Source organism: Moschus berezovskii, chromosome 1 (assembly GCF_049115385.1).
Source record: "Moschus berezovskii isolate FMDL1 chromosome 1, NW_MosBer_1.0, whole genome shotgun sequence".
Classification (NCBI taxonomy): Eukaryota; Metazoa; Chordata; class Mammalia; order Artiodactyla; family Moschidae; genus Moschus; species Moschus berezovskii.
The window spans coordinates 4,079,825-4,095,188 of record NC_142460.1 but is presented as its reverse complement, the minus strand read 5'-3'; the positions used below and the strand labels follow the sequence as shown (position 1 = coordinate 4,095,188).

Below are 15,364 nucleotides of genomic sequence, written 5' to 3'. Positions count from 1 at the left end.
AGCGCAGAGGGCAGGGAGCCGCTCAGGGTGCATGTCCAGCAGATACAGGATGCCAGCACCACAGAGGCTGGCACGCGCCTGCCCTGGCAGCCCGAGACCCGCTCCACCAGGCCATCAGGGGGCAGCGGCCTCCCCCCACCCCCTCCCCGCCGTGGGCCGTGACCTGGTGGAGGACGACCGCTGTTTCAGCCACCTCGACCTGTCAGACCCCGAGCCCACAACCTGCCAAACAAGTCACAGTTCAGCCAGAACCCATTGGAAATGAGAACTTGCATGCACATGAGAAGAGGGGCTGGGGATTACACATTTCAAACAAAAACTGGCTAAAATAAAAATTTTAAAGCCTGAGGAGAAAATACATCTTGGGTGTCCCCAAATGACGTTATCAGGTAATTTTCTAGGAAATGCTAAAGCTGAAACTCCAATACTTTGGCCACCTCACGCAACGAGTTGACTCACTGGAAAAGACTCTGATGCTGGGAGGGATTGCGGGCAGGAGGAGACGGGGACGACAGAGAATGAGATGGCTGGATGGCATCACCGACTCAATGGATATGAGTTTGAGTGAACTCCGGGAGTTGGTGATGGACAGGGAGGCCTTGGGTCACAAAGAGTCGGACACGACTGAGCGACTGAACTGAACTGAGGCCTTCACATATACTCTCCAACATGGAAATATAAAATGGGACTTAAGACCTCCACCCAAGGGAATATCAGCCCGGCTGGAAGGTTCCCAGCTGACCCACTGAATGTACAGGCTCCCCGCGTACCAGGGTGACATGTCCTGAGGAAAAGGCTGAGCCATCAGCAAAGTTACAGCTGACCTAATGTGGATGGGTGGCAAGGCCACGGGCCAAGGGAACGAGCAGGTTAATGAGCAGCTTTGCAAATGGGGTCTCCCCGAGATGGACCGCAAGGAGCTGGTACCAGCTGGAAACTGTTAAATCCCTAACTCTGCATCTACAGTTCACCAGCATTCAGAAGTTAGCTATTTTGGTTTATATAAATGTCAGTCTTCCCCACTGACACAGCATTCTCAGTGAGTTTTTACGCTAACAATGTAGCAATGATGGCAAGTGGGCATGAACATGCAGTTAGAACAATGCCATTCACAGCTGGGGAGATGCAGCGATGGTCAGCGTTGCCTGGCCAGCCACCCAGACAGGACCTGCCTGCGTCAGGGCCACTCGACCTTCATGCAAGTTGGGCAGAGGCAGGCGTCCATACAACCGTTACGGCCATGCCGACGGCCAACTCCAGGGCCACAGGCCTCGCAGGGCTCCCAGCCCAGGACAAGGGATGGAGACAGGCTCCTACAGCTCAGGGACTGCACTGGGGGCCCTGAGACGCCTGACCCCTTCTCTGTAAGGACACTGAAGATCTAATCTCCCTTTTATGTAGCTGTCTGCCACAAAAGCTCTTGAGTATCTTTACTCTTTAGTAAAAAATTGGCAAAACCTGATGCAAACATAGAGCCGATCACAGAGAAATCACTCATTTGCTTCTACGAACCTGAATCCTCGTGTGCTACAGAAACAGGAAAGCCTATAAACAAAAACATACAGCACCTTCAGAGATGCAAAGAGGAAGGCTGGTGACTCAGGATATGAAACTCAGAAGTAAGGCAAAGGGACTGTGGCAGGAGATGCCACAGCCTTGGACAAACCTCTGAACCGTGTGTGCTTCAAGACACCACTGCTCTGGTCAGAATGTTTCGGGCCCCAGAATTCATGGGCTGGTGTTTAGGGTGATGAGGTCCTAAGGGTGAAGCCTCATGAGGGGTGAGAACCTTTATTATGAAAAGGACCCCACAGAGCTCCTGCCCCACTTGCACATGGACCCAGAGAGAAAGCGTGTCACCAGAAGGTGACCGTCTCAGGGCTCCAGGACCGTGTGAGTGTTGGGGGTAGGTAATGTCTGCAGCACCCGGCCTCTGGATGGACTAAGGCCACTGCCGGTCCCCACGTGGCAGCAGGTCCCAGCTCCCAGGAGGTTTGGCGCTGACTTTTAAGGACAACAAAGAAAAATACACAGGATAGATGGCATCTCCCCGAAGGCGACCACAAAACGCTGCAAACTGTACGTCTTCCTGCCTAAGGTTAACATTAGTCACTTTTCTGGTAACTATTTTTTAACGTTTATTTACTTGACTGCATCAGGTCTTAGTTGTCGCATACGGGACCTAGTTCCCTGACCAGAGATGGAACCTGGGCCCCCTGCATTGGGAGCGCAGAGTCTTAGCCACTGGAGAACCAGGTAACTTTAAATGAAATTTTTAGGTAGCCATTTATCTTGTGAAATGTGAAATAAACCGGAGTCTCCAAGTCAGGGGCTCCAACATAGAGCTGGAGTCACCAGGGGTGGGTTTCACACACATCCCCACCGAGGAGGCCGTGGACTTCAGACTGGAGCAAATGCAGAGATCCCAGGCCTCAGCAAGGACCCGGGCCTTTCCCCCGGGACAGCCTCAGTGCTCACGGTCAGGGTTCAGCCCAAACGGGCTCCTGCCCCCAGCCCCACTTAACAGGCTCTGCAAACAAACCGTCTTCCTCACCCTTGAAGCCCCGCCTGTCACTGTTCCCTCTCGAGACCCGAATCTATGTGCTCCAAACTTCAATCCTCTCATCCCAAATAAGCACTTTCAGCTCCAAGGACGTGGATGCACGATCGCACACAGATGGGCGACTTCCTAGCCAGGTGACCTGGCCCCAGAGTCAGCTGGCAGCCTTTCCTCTGAGAGCAGCCCCCCGCCCTCGAACAGCACGAAGGGCCCACCTGCTGCCCCCATCTCCGGGCTGTGCCCGCCTCCTCACCAGCCTCCCTCTCTCGGGCATCCATAGCCAGGGCCTCCGTCTGGCTGCACAGCTCAGTGTTCTCCTCCCGCAGCTCTGCCTGCCGCTGTGCCGCCCGCTGCAACTGCTGCCTCAGGCCCTCCAGCTCGCTCACCAGGCCCCGCTCGCTCGCCTCCTTCTGGCCAAGCACTTCCTGCAGGCCGGCTTTCTCCTCCTTGAAGCCCTCGATGATGCCTGCAGACCACGCAGGGTTGGGGGTGGGGGCGGGGGCAGGCGGGCTGAGTGCCCGGTTCGCACATGGACATACAGAGCCACCTGCCCTGAGGCACTCCCCTCCCCACACCCCTAGGAAGGGCACTGAAGCCTCCCGGCCCAGCCTCTTTCCCTCTGGGACTCTGCTGCTGACACCCTCAGAGCCGCGCTCACCCTCTGCCTTGTGCAGCTCCAACGCCAGCCGGGCCTTGGCCGTGCTCTCCGCCTCCAGCTGCTCCAGCAGCTCCTGGTGCTTCCTCACCACCTGTGCCATCTCCTCGTTCTTACAGCTGAATTCCTTCTCAAAACGAGAATGGATCTGACGCGCTTCCTCCAGCTGCAAAACACATTGAAAAGTAGAAGCTCTTCTTGTGTAGAATTTTGGTGAAATGGTAAACATCGCTTGAGGAACAATGATTCTGATGCCCGATATTATGTCAGTTACTGACGATGCACCAAATTTTCAACAAAGGAAACTTCTACACATGCAAACACAGACAACGCTGCACGGACACACCGTTTGTGACCATCAGCCCCACGGGTGCCTGCGTGGAACATGGACAGGGAGCCTGGCACACAAGCAGGGATGGGCCACCTGGTAACCACAGGTGGAGGACAGGAAGGCTCTCAGGCCATCACCACAGCAGGCAGGGGACCTGACACATCTGCACGGCCTGTGACATCCCCTCCTCCCAGCATGGGAGGAGGGGCCATCCCCCTCCAGCATGGCCACCATGGAGCCCCTCACCCACAACTCCCCTGCCTGCTGGGACCCCAGCCTCCCTTTCCTCCCAAGCTCCCCTGGTGGGCATGCCCAGGCTGAGGATCTGAATCAAAACGCCTACCCCCAGCTGTCCTCGCAGAGATCTCAGCACCTGGCCTGGGCCGCCCAGCCTCCTCCTGTACGTCACCAACTCCAACCCTTCCAGATCCAGCCTCTAAGGAAACCTGTCAGCTTTTCCTTGAAAACAGCCCCCAACGCTACCTCTCCTCATGCCCTGCTGAGGGCCCCTGTCCAAGTGCTCAGCCACCGCTGCCCCTTCCTGCAGCCAACGGCCCTTGGGCAGCCCCACTGACCCCAACCGCATCAGGGGCCCATCCTCCCCTCCAGTCACTGCCCCGTCAGCTCCCACCTCCCCACGGCCCACCCACCTCCCCAAGCCCACCCTGCTTACCCCGACACACCTATGTGCCCTCTGCAGAGCAGAGTGAGGGGGCAAGATTTCTGAGGAGCGAGCAAGGCCCCGAGACTGCCCGCATGCTTGGATGTAGGGCCGTGGGCCAGGTCAGACCTGAAGACCGGTTGCCCTCCCGGGAGATGCTCACACACAGGTATAGTCAAAAGCACCTGGCTACTTATCCCCAGACGCTGCCCCACTCTGTCTGGTTTCTGAGAGAAGACAGGACAAAGGCAGAGGAGACACATCCGAGGTTGACATTGCTGTTCTGCCTGCATCCTCATGTCCATGTTCCTGAGACATCAACAGCAACGTTTCACGTGGAAATGCTCATTTTTTAACAGGACAACTTTGAGAAAAGGGTCTCTATTGTTTTCCATGTTTTGTTAATTGTCTGAAACATTCTAAAAGGTTAACAAAAATATCCCACTCTTCAGTAATCTTGAAACAAAATTTTATCCCACTTGGAATTAAACTAGCATGTGAGGTACAGCAAGAGGTTGAACACACAGGGTCTAAACTAAATGCACCAAGGTCATCTTTTCATTCACAGCAAGTCTACTTCCTCAAGGATTTCAGCTCCGAGAAGACTGAGGAAAGCACGTGGGTGAACGTGGCTGCGAGTAACAGGGTCAGGATGACACCCAGCACAAAGAACCTCTGCCCCTCTGCACATCTGCTCGAGAACAGGAACGCTGACAGCACAGCGCCTGCAGGCCCCCAGGGTTGGTGCAGGCCCCCAAGGTCGGTGCAGGCCCCCAGGGTCGGACAGCTCTGCTATCCCCTCACTCCGCCTAGCATCCTTCTCTGCAGGGGGGGCTGAAACCCACATCTTACCTGCCTGGCTGAGTCCAGGACCATGTCCAGGAGGCCATCCACTGCCAGGCCCAGGCTCTGGAAGACCCTCCTGACAGGCTGCTCACAGTCCAGCGTGCGCTCTGGGCTCAGGAAGAAGCTCTCACACACGTGACTGCTGATCTCAGCCACCGATGATGTCTCTGCACACTCCACCGCCGTGCCGTCTGGCTCCAAGGAGGCCACATCGAGGCCGGCCCACACGTCGTCCAGTGCAGGGGCTGCAAGCGAATACATACAAGGGCTCTGCTGCAAGACACCCGCTGGGAGCTGGCCTGGGGCTTCAGTGCAGGGCTATCAAGGCTCACCTGTGGGGGGGCTCTGGCCCCCCAGCTGTGTTGTGGGCGGGCTCCTGTCCTCCAGGCAAAGCCCCACGCGCTCGCCAATGCGACTCTTCAAGGCAATGGCAGTCTGCAGTGTCTCCCCAAACAGACCCAGCAACCGCCTCAGGGTATCCTGGAGAGCTCTCCTGGGGAGTGGGGGGCACAGCGCAGCGTCAGTCAAGACCAGCCCCACCTGACCCGCACGCGAGCAGCATGGTGATCAAGACACTCTTCTGGAGGCCGCGTCCAGCCTGCCAGCTCTGGGTAGGTACCCCAACTAGCACAGGGGCTTCTCCCAGAACCTCCCTCTCAGCCGCTCCCCCTCCTGGCCCTAATGTGACTGCGTAAGCCCAGCCCATCACTGTGGCGCAGTCCTACTGGCCCTCAGGAGGCACCTGTTCAGAAGTCAGAAGTCAGCCCTAACCCATGACCCATGAGCGTGGGAAAGCAGGCTCCCCAGCTCTCACTGGGGCCACAAGAACCACGGAGTTTGGGGTGTCTGCTTTTCCTAGCGTGGAGTCGGGTCTCTGAGCTATAGCCCCCAGGCTGTCTGGGGTATGGGGACCCCACCCAGGGTGTGGCCCCAGGGTCCCCGAGACATCAGGGATTGTTCCCCCATCTGTTCACAACTCACAGCCTCACAGGAAGCTGATACCCCAGACCTGTAACGTCCCACCTGCAGCCCCCTCACCCAACCACAAGTCAGCTGGAAACAGCGTGCAAAGTCCTCACGGAGACGATGAAACGATGGATAACTGAGACCAAACCCGGGTGAGGCGCACCGGCCCTCCACACAGCAGCCCCGCCGCCCCACCGCCCCACCTGGCCTCCTCTGACCCTCAGTGCTGTGCGCACGGCAGCACCGCAGCGCTGAGGATGAGGGTCTGGGGGCGGTGGGGACCCCAGAGCAGCAGGACCAAAGGATAACAGCAGGGCCAGGCTAAGGGACACACAAAGAGGTACAGAGAGGCCAGCCCGAAAGCTGCACTTTCCTGGGCAATGCTGAGGCAGTGGTCCCGACAGACAGAGACCAACATAAGTGAACAGCCCCTGGCTCACTCCAGACGCACATGAGAAGCAGCGCTAAGACCTGCCTGGCGTCGGGTGGGATGGGTCCAGCAGTGCCTCCAGCGCAGCATCACACCTTGTAAACTGGCAACACATGCAGGGCTGGCAAAGCGAGGTGGGGGTATGCGGGTGACTCAACTCAGCGCCCATCTCGCGGTTTAAGACCTTCCTGGACAGGGGAACCACGAGACACCGGGTCCCACCTGCCAGATGCCAACACGCACTCCAGTCATTACGCAGAGGCGACCACTGACCTCTCGCCGTGGGACAGGTCGACGTCGGACTTGAGCATCGCTATGAGATTGGTGCCCTCCTGGTTCTCCCGTTCCCGCCTCTGCTGAAGTTTTTCCAGTTCAGAATGGCGCTCTTCTATCTCTTGATTTAAGGATAAAATCTGGTCTTTCAGCTGTTGAAGAAAAATTGTCAAAAGCCTCAGTTAGAACAATTTAGTTAAAAATAAGTTTCTGTAAGGAACTTTCTTCCTCTAAGAGCAGCTCTGTGGGTTGAGGGGATGCCAGCATGGGGCCCATCAGGTACACAAAACGCAGGCCTGAGGACAAACAGGGTGTGATTTTGAAACCAATTAACTGAAGAAGACAAAACACACAGTAAATGGTTTCAATGCTATGCATGGAGGGAACTTAAGAAAAAGTGCAGCTCTTATAACCATGTCCCTGGTTATGATGGACTAGGACATGTGGGTCACAGGGAAAGTAAAGAAAACGGAATAAATGGACAAAGAATGGCAAGCTTTAAGATGGCAAACAAAGCCCAAATGGACAAAACAGACACTGAAGAGGAGCTGCACTGTCCGCACACGGAACATGCGCCTGGACAGCCTGAGGCCCCCGTGTGGCCCCGGGTGCCAGCGTGGGAGGCGGACGGCCCTGGGGTGCTGTGTCCGCGGCTGACGGCAGCGGCAGGCACTGAGCCCATGGACAGCAGACCTCTCTGCTGGCCCCCCTTCCTCCTCAGCATTTCCAGCAGCTCCTTCTCCACTTACGATGGGGTTACATCCATGGTGGCTCAGTGGTAAAACACCTGCCTTCAGGAAGATCCCCTGGGGGAGGAAATGGCAACCCACTCCAGTGTGCTTGCCTGGGAAATTGCATGGACAGAGAAACTTGGTGGGCTACAGTCCATGGGGCTGCAGAGTTGGATACAACTTAGTGACTAAACTACAACAAACCCATGGTAAACTGTGAATATCACAAGTCAAAATGCATTTACCACACCTGCCAATGGACAATCTCGCTGCCATGTCAGTGAACAAAGGATGTTGTGGCCACCCAGCCACAGCTGCCCTAATGGTGAGCCCTGAGGGGACTCAGGATGGGCAAGCACAGGGCAGTGGCCCCGGGAGCTGAGGTGCAGATCACAGGACTGGCTCCAGTGAGCCCAGACTCCACATCTTCCCACACACAGATAAGCACTGCTACTGCTAAGTCACTTCAGTCGTGTCCGACTCTGTGTGACCCCATAGATGGAAGCCCACCAGACTCCCCTGTCCCTGGGATTCTCCAGGCAAGAACACTGGAGTGGGTTGCCATTTCCTTCTCCAATGTGTGAAAATGAAAAGTAAAAGTGAAGTCGCTCAGTCGTGTCCGACCCTTAGCGACCCCATGGACTGCAGCCTACCAGGCTCCTCCGTCCATGGGATTTTCTAGGCAAGAGTACTGGAGTGGCTTGCCATTGCCTTCTCCATTGGTGAAGCCTACTAGAGCACTATTCACACCCTGCACATTTCATAAATATTACTAGGACTAGATTAAGCTTTATTTTTTGCTTAGGAAATCAAGAATATAGATAATTGTAATACTAACAAGAGCCAACATTTTTTAACATGCACTTACTCTAGGGCAGAAAGTGTGCTCAGTGCTGCCTTGTATCGATGATCTCATTTAATTTTCACCACAATCCTGCAACGTGGGGATTCACCGACTTTCCAAGGACAACATCTTCCCTAAAGTAACTCGAACATCATGTATTTTTCTTGGTTATTTTATTATTCTGAATATCTGCCTCTAACGTATTTTTCCCAAATAACTGCATGAGCAAACCTTTTGCTCCATAATTTTACAGTTTTCTCCGAGCTACTTAATATCAAAGGTTTCCTTTACATGATTGTTATGTAAATTAATGTTATCATGTTTAAATAGGTAAATTGACCACAGATTTAGATTTACTATTATTACCATGGGCTGCCCAGGTGGCTCAGTGGTAAAGAATTCACCTGCCAATGCATGAGACCCAGGAGACTTGGGTTTGATTGATCCCTGGGTCAGGAAGATCCCCCGGAGGAGGAAACGGCAACCCACTCCAGCATTCCTTGCCTGGGAAATCCAGACAGAGGAGCCTGGTGGGCTACAGTCCACGGGATCACAAAGAGTAGGACATGACTGATAATATATTAAGTTCCTTAAATTGAGATGTCCGGTTTTCCTTAATTAACAGCAACCTCTCGAAAGGGAAAAGCAGAGCAGTTTCTCGGTCCAGAATGGCCGTCAGCACATCGGTTGTTCACCTTTGTGACCACGTGGCTGATGGGGGTCTGTGGCTGCCCTGTCCAGCATCAGAGAAGAGTGCTGGACTGCATAGAACTAGCCCCGGAAAAGATGAAAATCCAAATTCAAAATTCCAAGTATGGTTTCCATTGAACACACATCGCTTTCACACCATCGTGAGGTAAAAAACTCCTAAGTTAAACGATTGCACGTCAGAGATTGTGTGTATTCAATAACCATTAACCTTAACAAAAGATATGCAAGACCTCTAGGAGAAAACCATAAAATTCAGTGGCAGAAATTAACAAAATCAAATAGAAAGAGATAGCCCAGAACCTCCGAACAGAACGCCTCTGCAACGCCTCTGTGTTGCATGGATGCCACTTCTCCCTAAAGGCACGTAGAGGCCAGTGCACTTCAGCCAGTCACAGCAGGAGATTGGGTAGAAGCGAGGGCTGGCACAGCTGGGTCTCCCCGCGTGCGGCCCCTAGGCCTTCACGGCATCTGCACCAGGCACCCAGCCTGACCAGAGGAGTCTAGGAGGGAAGCCAGTGGCTGCCCACAAGCACGGGCTTGCTGGCCCGATCCACCGGGCCGCAAGCAGGGCAAGGACACGGCAGGCACACAGGTCTCAGGTCAGTCTCCACGGGAAAAACTCAACTCCCTTCCTCATCTCCTCCCAGGTGGAATAAAAAGACGAATTATAAAATAACCTCAAGATTTCTTCAGCAAGGCACAGAAAGCATAACTCTAAAGGGAAGAAAAGTAGTAAATTCAGCAATCAAGAACATTTATTCATCCAAAGATGACAAAAGAGGAAAAAAAAACTCACAAATACAGAAGTACAAAAAAACTTCCCTAAATCATTAAGAATAAGACAAACAATTGTTTCAAATAGAAAAAATGGCCAAAAATACAAAAAGGTGTTTCACAGAAAGAAAACCAAGTAGACCATAAACATGGTAACAGACACGCAACCTTATCAGTAAACTGAGGCCAAGAGACACCATTTTGCTGCCACAGAACTGTCAACCGTTAAAAAGTAAGAACATTCCAGGTGAAGATGTGGAGTGACAGGAGCTTGAGCACATGACTGGCTGGCCGCCCCCTCCCGGTGCCGCTTGGTCTCCTCCCCCGCCACACCCCTCCCATCAAGCTCCCACCTCGCTTTGTAAAGGTAGATCCCTGTATGTATTTCACAATTTCTCTCTTAATTCAGAATTTAACATTTTTAACTGTACTAGTACTTTTATTAGGATTGTTATTGTTTTTGGTCCTTGAGTTATAAAATTGCAGAGGCTGTGAATGACGTAATCTCTAACCCTATTCTGCCCACGAGCCATGTTAATTTTAGTATTTTTTACAGAATGAGAAGTTTTTTTTAAGAATGCATATGAAGGAAATGGCAACCCACTCCAGTGTTCTTGCCTGGAGAATCCCAGGGACGGGGGAGGCCGTCTATGGGGTCACACAGAGTCGGACACGACTGAAGTGACTTAGCAGCATAATGTATCAGCAGAAATGCCTGGCACACTGAGGAACCAGCTTAAGAAATGCTTTGAAGGGCTCGTTCTTCCTGAGGGACTTCCCCCTTCGTCTAAGTCCTGGGACCCTCCCACACCTCCTCCTCCTCCTCAGAACTGGGCTCCCAGCACTGGGGTGGGGTGGGGGGTGTCTGCAGCTGAAACATGCCCCTTGACCTGCGACTGATACCCTGAACCTTGCTGTGGGTAATTTTTATATCACTGGTGCTAAATTAAGTCAGACACACTGTGTGCAGTGTTCACAGTCTCAAGGTCCGGCTCTACCACTCGGCAGTTCATGGACTTTTACCAAATTAACAGGACCTCTACTGGACCTCAGGGTCCTGAAAGCGAGAGAACTGCACAAAAATGAGAAAATTCTGCTTATAATGTGCTTAGTGCAGTGTGTGGTACACAGCCTCCGAGGTGTGAAAAAGTGCAAATCCAGTGACCCGGATGATGATAAAGTCAAAGAAATCAGTACTAGTATGACTCTGAAAGATCGCACAGTGGGACAATCGCTGTACACAGCTATATTTTCAATAATAATAATGGGAAAAACATCCAGTTCAAAACTGTCAAGGCCCTCAGTCATAAAAATAAAATGAACTAATGCCATTTGCAACAACATGGATGGACCTAGAGATTATCATTCTAAGTGAAATAAGTCACACAGAGAAAGACAAATACCATATGATATTACTCACATGTGGAATCTAAAAAAAAAGATAGAAACAAATGTATTTATAAGATAGATGCTTCCCTGGTGACTCAGTCAGTAAAGAGTCTGTCTGTAATGAGGGAAACCCGGGTTCAATCCCTGGGTCGAGAAGATCCCCTGGAGAAGGAAATGGCAACCCACTCCAGTATTCTTTCCTGGAGAATCCCATGGACAAAGAAGCCAATCAGGCTACAGTCTGGGGTCACAGAGAGTCGGACAGGACTAGGTGACCAAGACTTTCACTACAAGACAGAAATAGACTCACAGACTTGGAGATATATTAGGAGCTTGGGATTAGCATATACACACTACTGTGTATACAGGTAACCAACAAGGACCTACTGTGCAGTACAGGGAACTCTATTCAATACCTTGTAATAATCTAAAAGGTGAAGAATCCGAAAAAGTATATACATATGTGTGTGTGCGCGTGTGTATAACTGAATCACTTTGCTATACACTTGAAACTAACACAACATTGTAAATTAATTATTTTACAATTAACAATCCGCATTGCAGGTGGATTGTTTACCATCTAGGACACCAGGGAAGCCCCAAATTAACTATACTTCAACAGGAAAAAAAAACCAAGGACCTACCTGAACAGATAAAAATGGCTAATAAACGCACGAAAAGATGTCCCACATCATTAGTCATTAGGGAAATGCAAATAAAAACAAGATATCACCTCACATCTGTTATGATGGCTATTATTTAAAAAAATGAAAAACAAGCATTGACAAGAATGTAGAAAAACTGAAACTCTTGTGCACTGTTGGCAGAAATGCAATGTCACAGCCACTGTGGAAAACAGTTCAGCAGTTCCTCAAAAGTTAAACACAGAATTATCATGTGACTCGTCAACTCTGTTCCTAGATATACACCCCAAAATATCAAAAGCTGGGACTGAAACAAAAGCTCGTATCCCAATGTTCACAGCAGCATTATGCCCAACAGCCAAAAGAAGAGATGACCACTAAAAGACAGCCATCAACAGATGAACAGATAGACAAAATATGGTGTTTGCAAACAATGGAATAATGCTATTCAGCCATAAAAAGCCACCAGTGTTGATACACACACTATGTGGATGGACCTTGAGGGCATGATGCTAAGTGACATAAGTCAAACACAAAACAACATATGCTGTATGATTCCTCTGAAATGAGGTCCCTAGAGTAATCACAGAGGTAGAAGGTACACCAGTGAGTACCAGGACTGGAAGGAGGGGCACGGGACTTATTTTTAACAAACACAGAATCTCGACTTGGGATGATCAACAGGTTTTGGAAATGGACAGTGGCCACAGTTGCACAATATTCTGAATGTGGTTAATGCCGCTAAACTGTACACTTAAAATGATTGAAATGGTAAGTATTATGTTAAGCATATTTTTACCATACACAAAAAAGTATTAACAAAGAAAAGATATATTCCACATACCTGCAGAATTTGGTTATTCTTCTCCTGTAGCTGCAGAGACAAAGACTCTTTCTCTTTTTCGTAAAGAGAATGTGCCTCCTCATGCTCACATTTATGTATCTCCTCTTTTTCACGCAAAGCAGCTTTCCTTTCACTTCCAAATTCACCCTGTACAAAAGTACACTATTAACAAAAATGCCACTATGTTATAAATTATCCTCGCTCTACTTCTCTGCTCCTCACTAGAATTTACTTCATTCAACAAATAACTCATTCATTCCGTACTCTGCATCAACAGAAATGATCAAAAAGACCTAGGCCACTACCCCCAGTGAACATGCGTTCAAATGTGCTTATCACAGAGAATGAAAAAAAAAACGTGCTACCTTTCCCAACATTAAGAAATTTCCGTCATCAGGGTATCGTGACCATTAAGATCCAATATATTTAGAAATATATTTTTCTCTCATTTTAAAAGATAAACTCTGTTTCTTCTTAAATAATAAATATCATTTAGTAATGCTCATCTGATGAGTTAGCATATGTCAGTGAAATAAGCTTTCTTTTTTAAACTACAGAGGTAGTGCTTTCAGGATGGCAGAATAAGGACCTCCAAAACACCACTCCTCTACACTGAGAAGAACACTGGCGAATACTGTCAGAAATCAGCCTCTTCAGAGCTCAGGAAATTAAAGTGTCATTAAACACAAAGGCTGAGTCACCACAGAAAAAGAAACTTTGGGACTTTTCTGGTGGTGCAGTGGTTAAGAATCTGCCTGCCAACACAAGGGACAAGGATTCAATTCCTGGTCTGGGAAGATTCTACATGCTGAGGGGCAACTAAGCCTGCATGCCGTAACTACTGAGCCCACATGCGGCAACGACTGAGCCCCCATGCTGTAATTACTAAAGCCCGCATGCGACAACTACTAAAGCCCACATCCTGCAACTACTAAAGTCTGCATGCCATAACTCCTGAGCCTGCACACCTCAGAGCCTGTCCTCTGCAACAGAGAAGCTGTGACAATGAGAAGCCTGTATGCAGCAAGGAAGACCCAGAGCAGCCCCAAAAATCTTCGAACAGGAAGCTTTGGGTGGTTGAACCTGCCCTAACCTCATCACTCCAACCTTTGGGATCTCATTGAAAATGCAGCCCAGGGAATCTCTGGTGGTCCAGGTTAAGACTCAGTACTTTCACAGCTTTGGGCCTGAATTTGACCCAAGGTTCCATCTACGATCAGGGAATTAAGATCCTGCCAACCCCCCACCCTGCCAAAAATTTTTTTTTAAAAAGAAAATTCAGCCCAGCAGTCATGAGGGGAGGAGGAGGGACAGAATAGGCTTGCAGCTCCACCAAAGCAGCAACACCAACTGTCCCGTCTGGCCAGCTCGTTGAAAAGCTCCATTCTCAAAGCTGGTTTTTATCTGATCTGAAGCAGAGTTCTCCTCAACAATCCTATTCCCAAGCCATCTGTCAAAAACAATTAGCAACCACTGTTTAACATCTCAGCAGCCTGAGGCAGTAACAACAACCGGAGCTAATTAGAGGGTGATCAAAAAACTTGAAAGGAAATGAAAGCTCAGGCAGAGATGTAAACTGCCTGCCAGAGCACTGAAGGCCCATCACGACCAGAGCCCCACAGTAAAGAGATAAAATTATAAAATAAAACCAACAGACATTCTGAAGCTTAGAAGTACAATTACTGCAAGTTTCACTGGAGGGATTCAACAGCAGATTCAAGTGGGTAGAGGAATTAGCCAACATGAAGACTGGTCAAATTATTACTCAGATTATTCAGTCTGGGGAACAAAAATAGAAAGAAAAAAAAAGGTAGGCTCAAAAGCCTCTGGGACACCCACAAAGACCAACAAACACATAATGAGAATCCTGCAGGAGAGGACAAAAGGAACGGGGCAGAAGAAAAACTGAAGATAACGTGGCCAAAAACTTTGCAAATGTGATGAAAAAATATTAATCTATACACAGAAGAAGCTCAATGAACTCCAAGCAGGATAAGCTCAGAAAGCTATACCTGGACATATCATAATCAAACTGCTGAAAGATAAAGAAAATATTGAAAGCATCAAGAGAAGCAGCCCAAAAAAAGGACTCCTCAGCAGGAGTACAGCCAGCCCACTTCCCATCAGAAAGTGAAAGTGGTAGTCGGTCAGTCGTGTCGGACTCTGAGATCCCACAGACTGTAGCCTGACAGGTCTCTCTGTCCATGGAATTCTCCAGGCCAGGATTCTGGAGTGGGTAGCGTTCCCTTCTCCAGGGGATCTTCCCGACCCAGGGATCGAACCCAGGTCTCCTGTATTGCAGGTAGATTTTTCTTTACCGTCTGAGCCACCAAGGAAGCCCTTCTCATCAGAAACCAGAAGCCGAATGGCAGCAGGATGCCATGTTCACAGTGCTGAAAGTCAAAGAACGTCAACCAAGAATTCCGTATCCAGGAAACAATCTTTCTAAATGAAGGAGAAATTAAGACATTCACAGATAAATAAAAACAGAATTCATCACTAACAGACTTCCTGTGAACAAATACTAAAGGGAGTCCTTCAGGCTAAAATGAAAGGAGACTAGACATTAACTTGAACACACAAGAAACAAAGAACACTGGAAATGGTTACTATACATGTAAACATAAAGGACAAAATAAATGTAGTTTTTGTTTGTAAGTCTTTTCACTCCTTTGTGATTTAGAAGACAACTTCATAAAGCAATG

The 15,364-nt window shown here is 49.8% G+C and overlaps 1 protein-coding gene across 5 annotated transcripts in view; it reads right to left on the bottom strand.

The window, feature by feature from the left end:
- The window catches only part of PCNT (pericentrin), a 108,777-nt gene that overhangs the window by 55,357 nt on the left and 38,056 nt on the right, over positions 1 to 15,364 (bottom strand). For 3 of the 5 annotated variants that reach the window (XM_055415715.2, XM_055415751.2, XM_055415776.2), the window contains exons 16-22: positions 12,660 to 12,806; positions 6,723 to 6,874; positions 5,386 to 5,546; positions 5,060 to 5,298; positions 3,219 to 3,381; positions 2,814 to 3,026; positions 1,513 to 1,545 (exon numbers count right to left, since the gene is read on the bottom strand). In XM_055415715.2, coding sequence (XP_055271690.2) covers positions 1,513 to 1,545; positions 2,814 to 3,026; positions 3,219 to 3,381; positions 5,060 to 5,298; positions 5,386 to 5,546; positions 6,723 to 6,874; positions 12,660 to 12,806 — 1,108 coding nt within the window. The remainder of the gene's footprint in view (positions 1 to 1,512; positions 1,546 to 2,813; positions 3,027 to 3,218; positions 3,382 to 5,059; positions 5,299 to 5,385; positions 5,547 to 6,722; positions 6,875 to 12,659; positions 12,807 to 15,364) is intronic. The other 2 variants (XM_055415794.2, XM_055415846.2) reach the window with 1 other exon arrangement.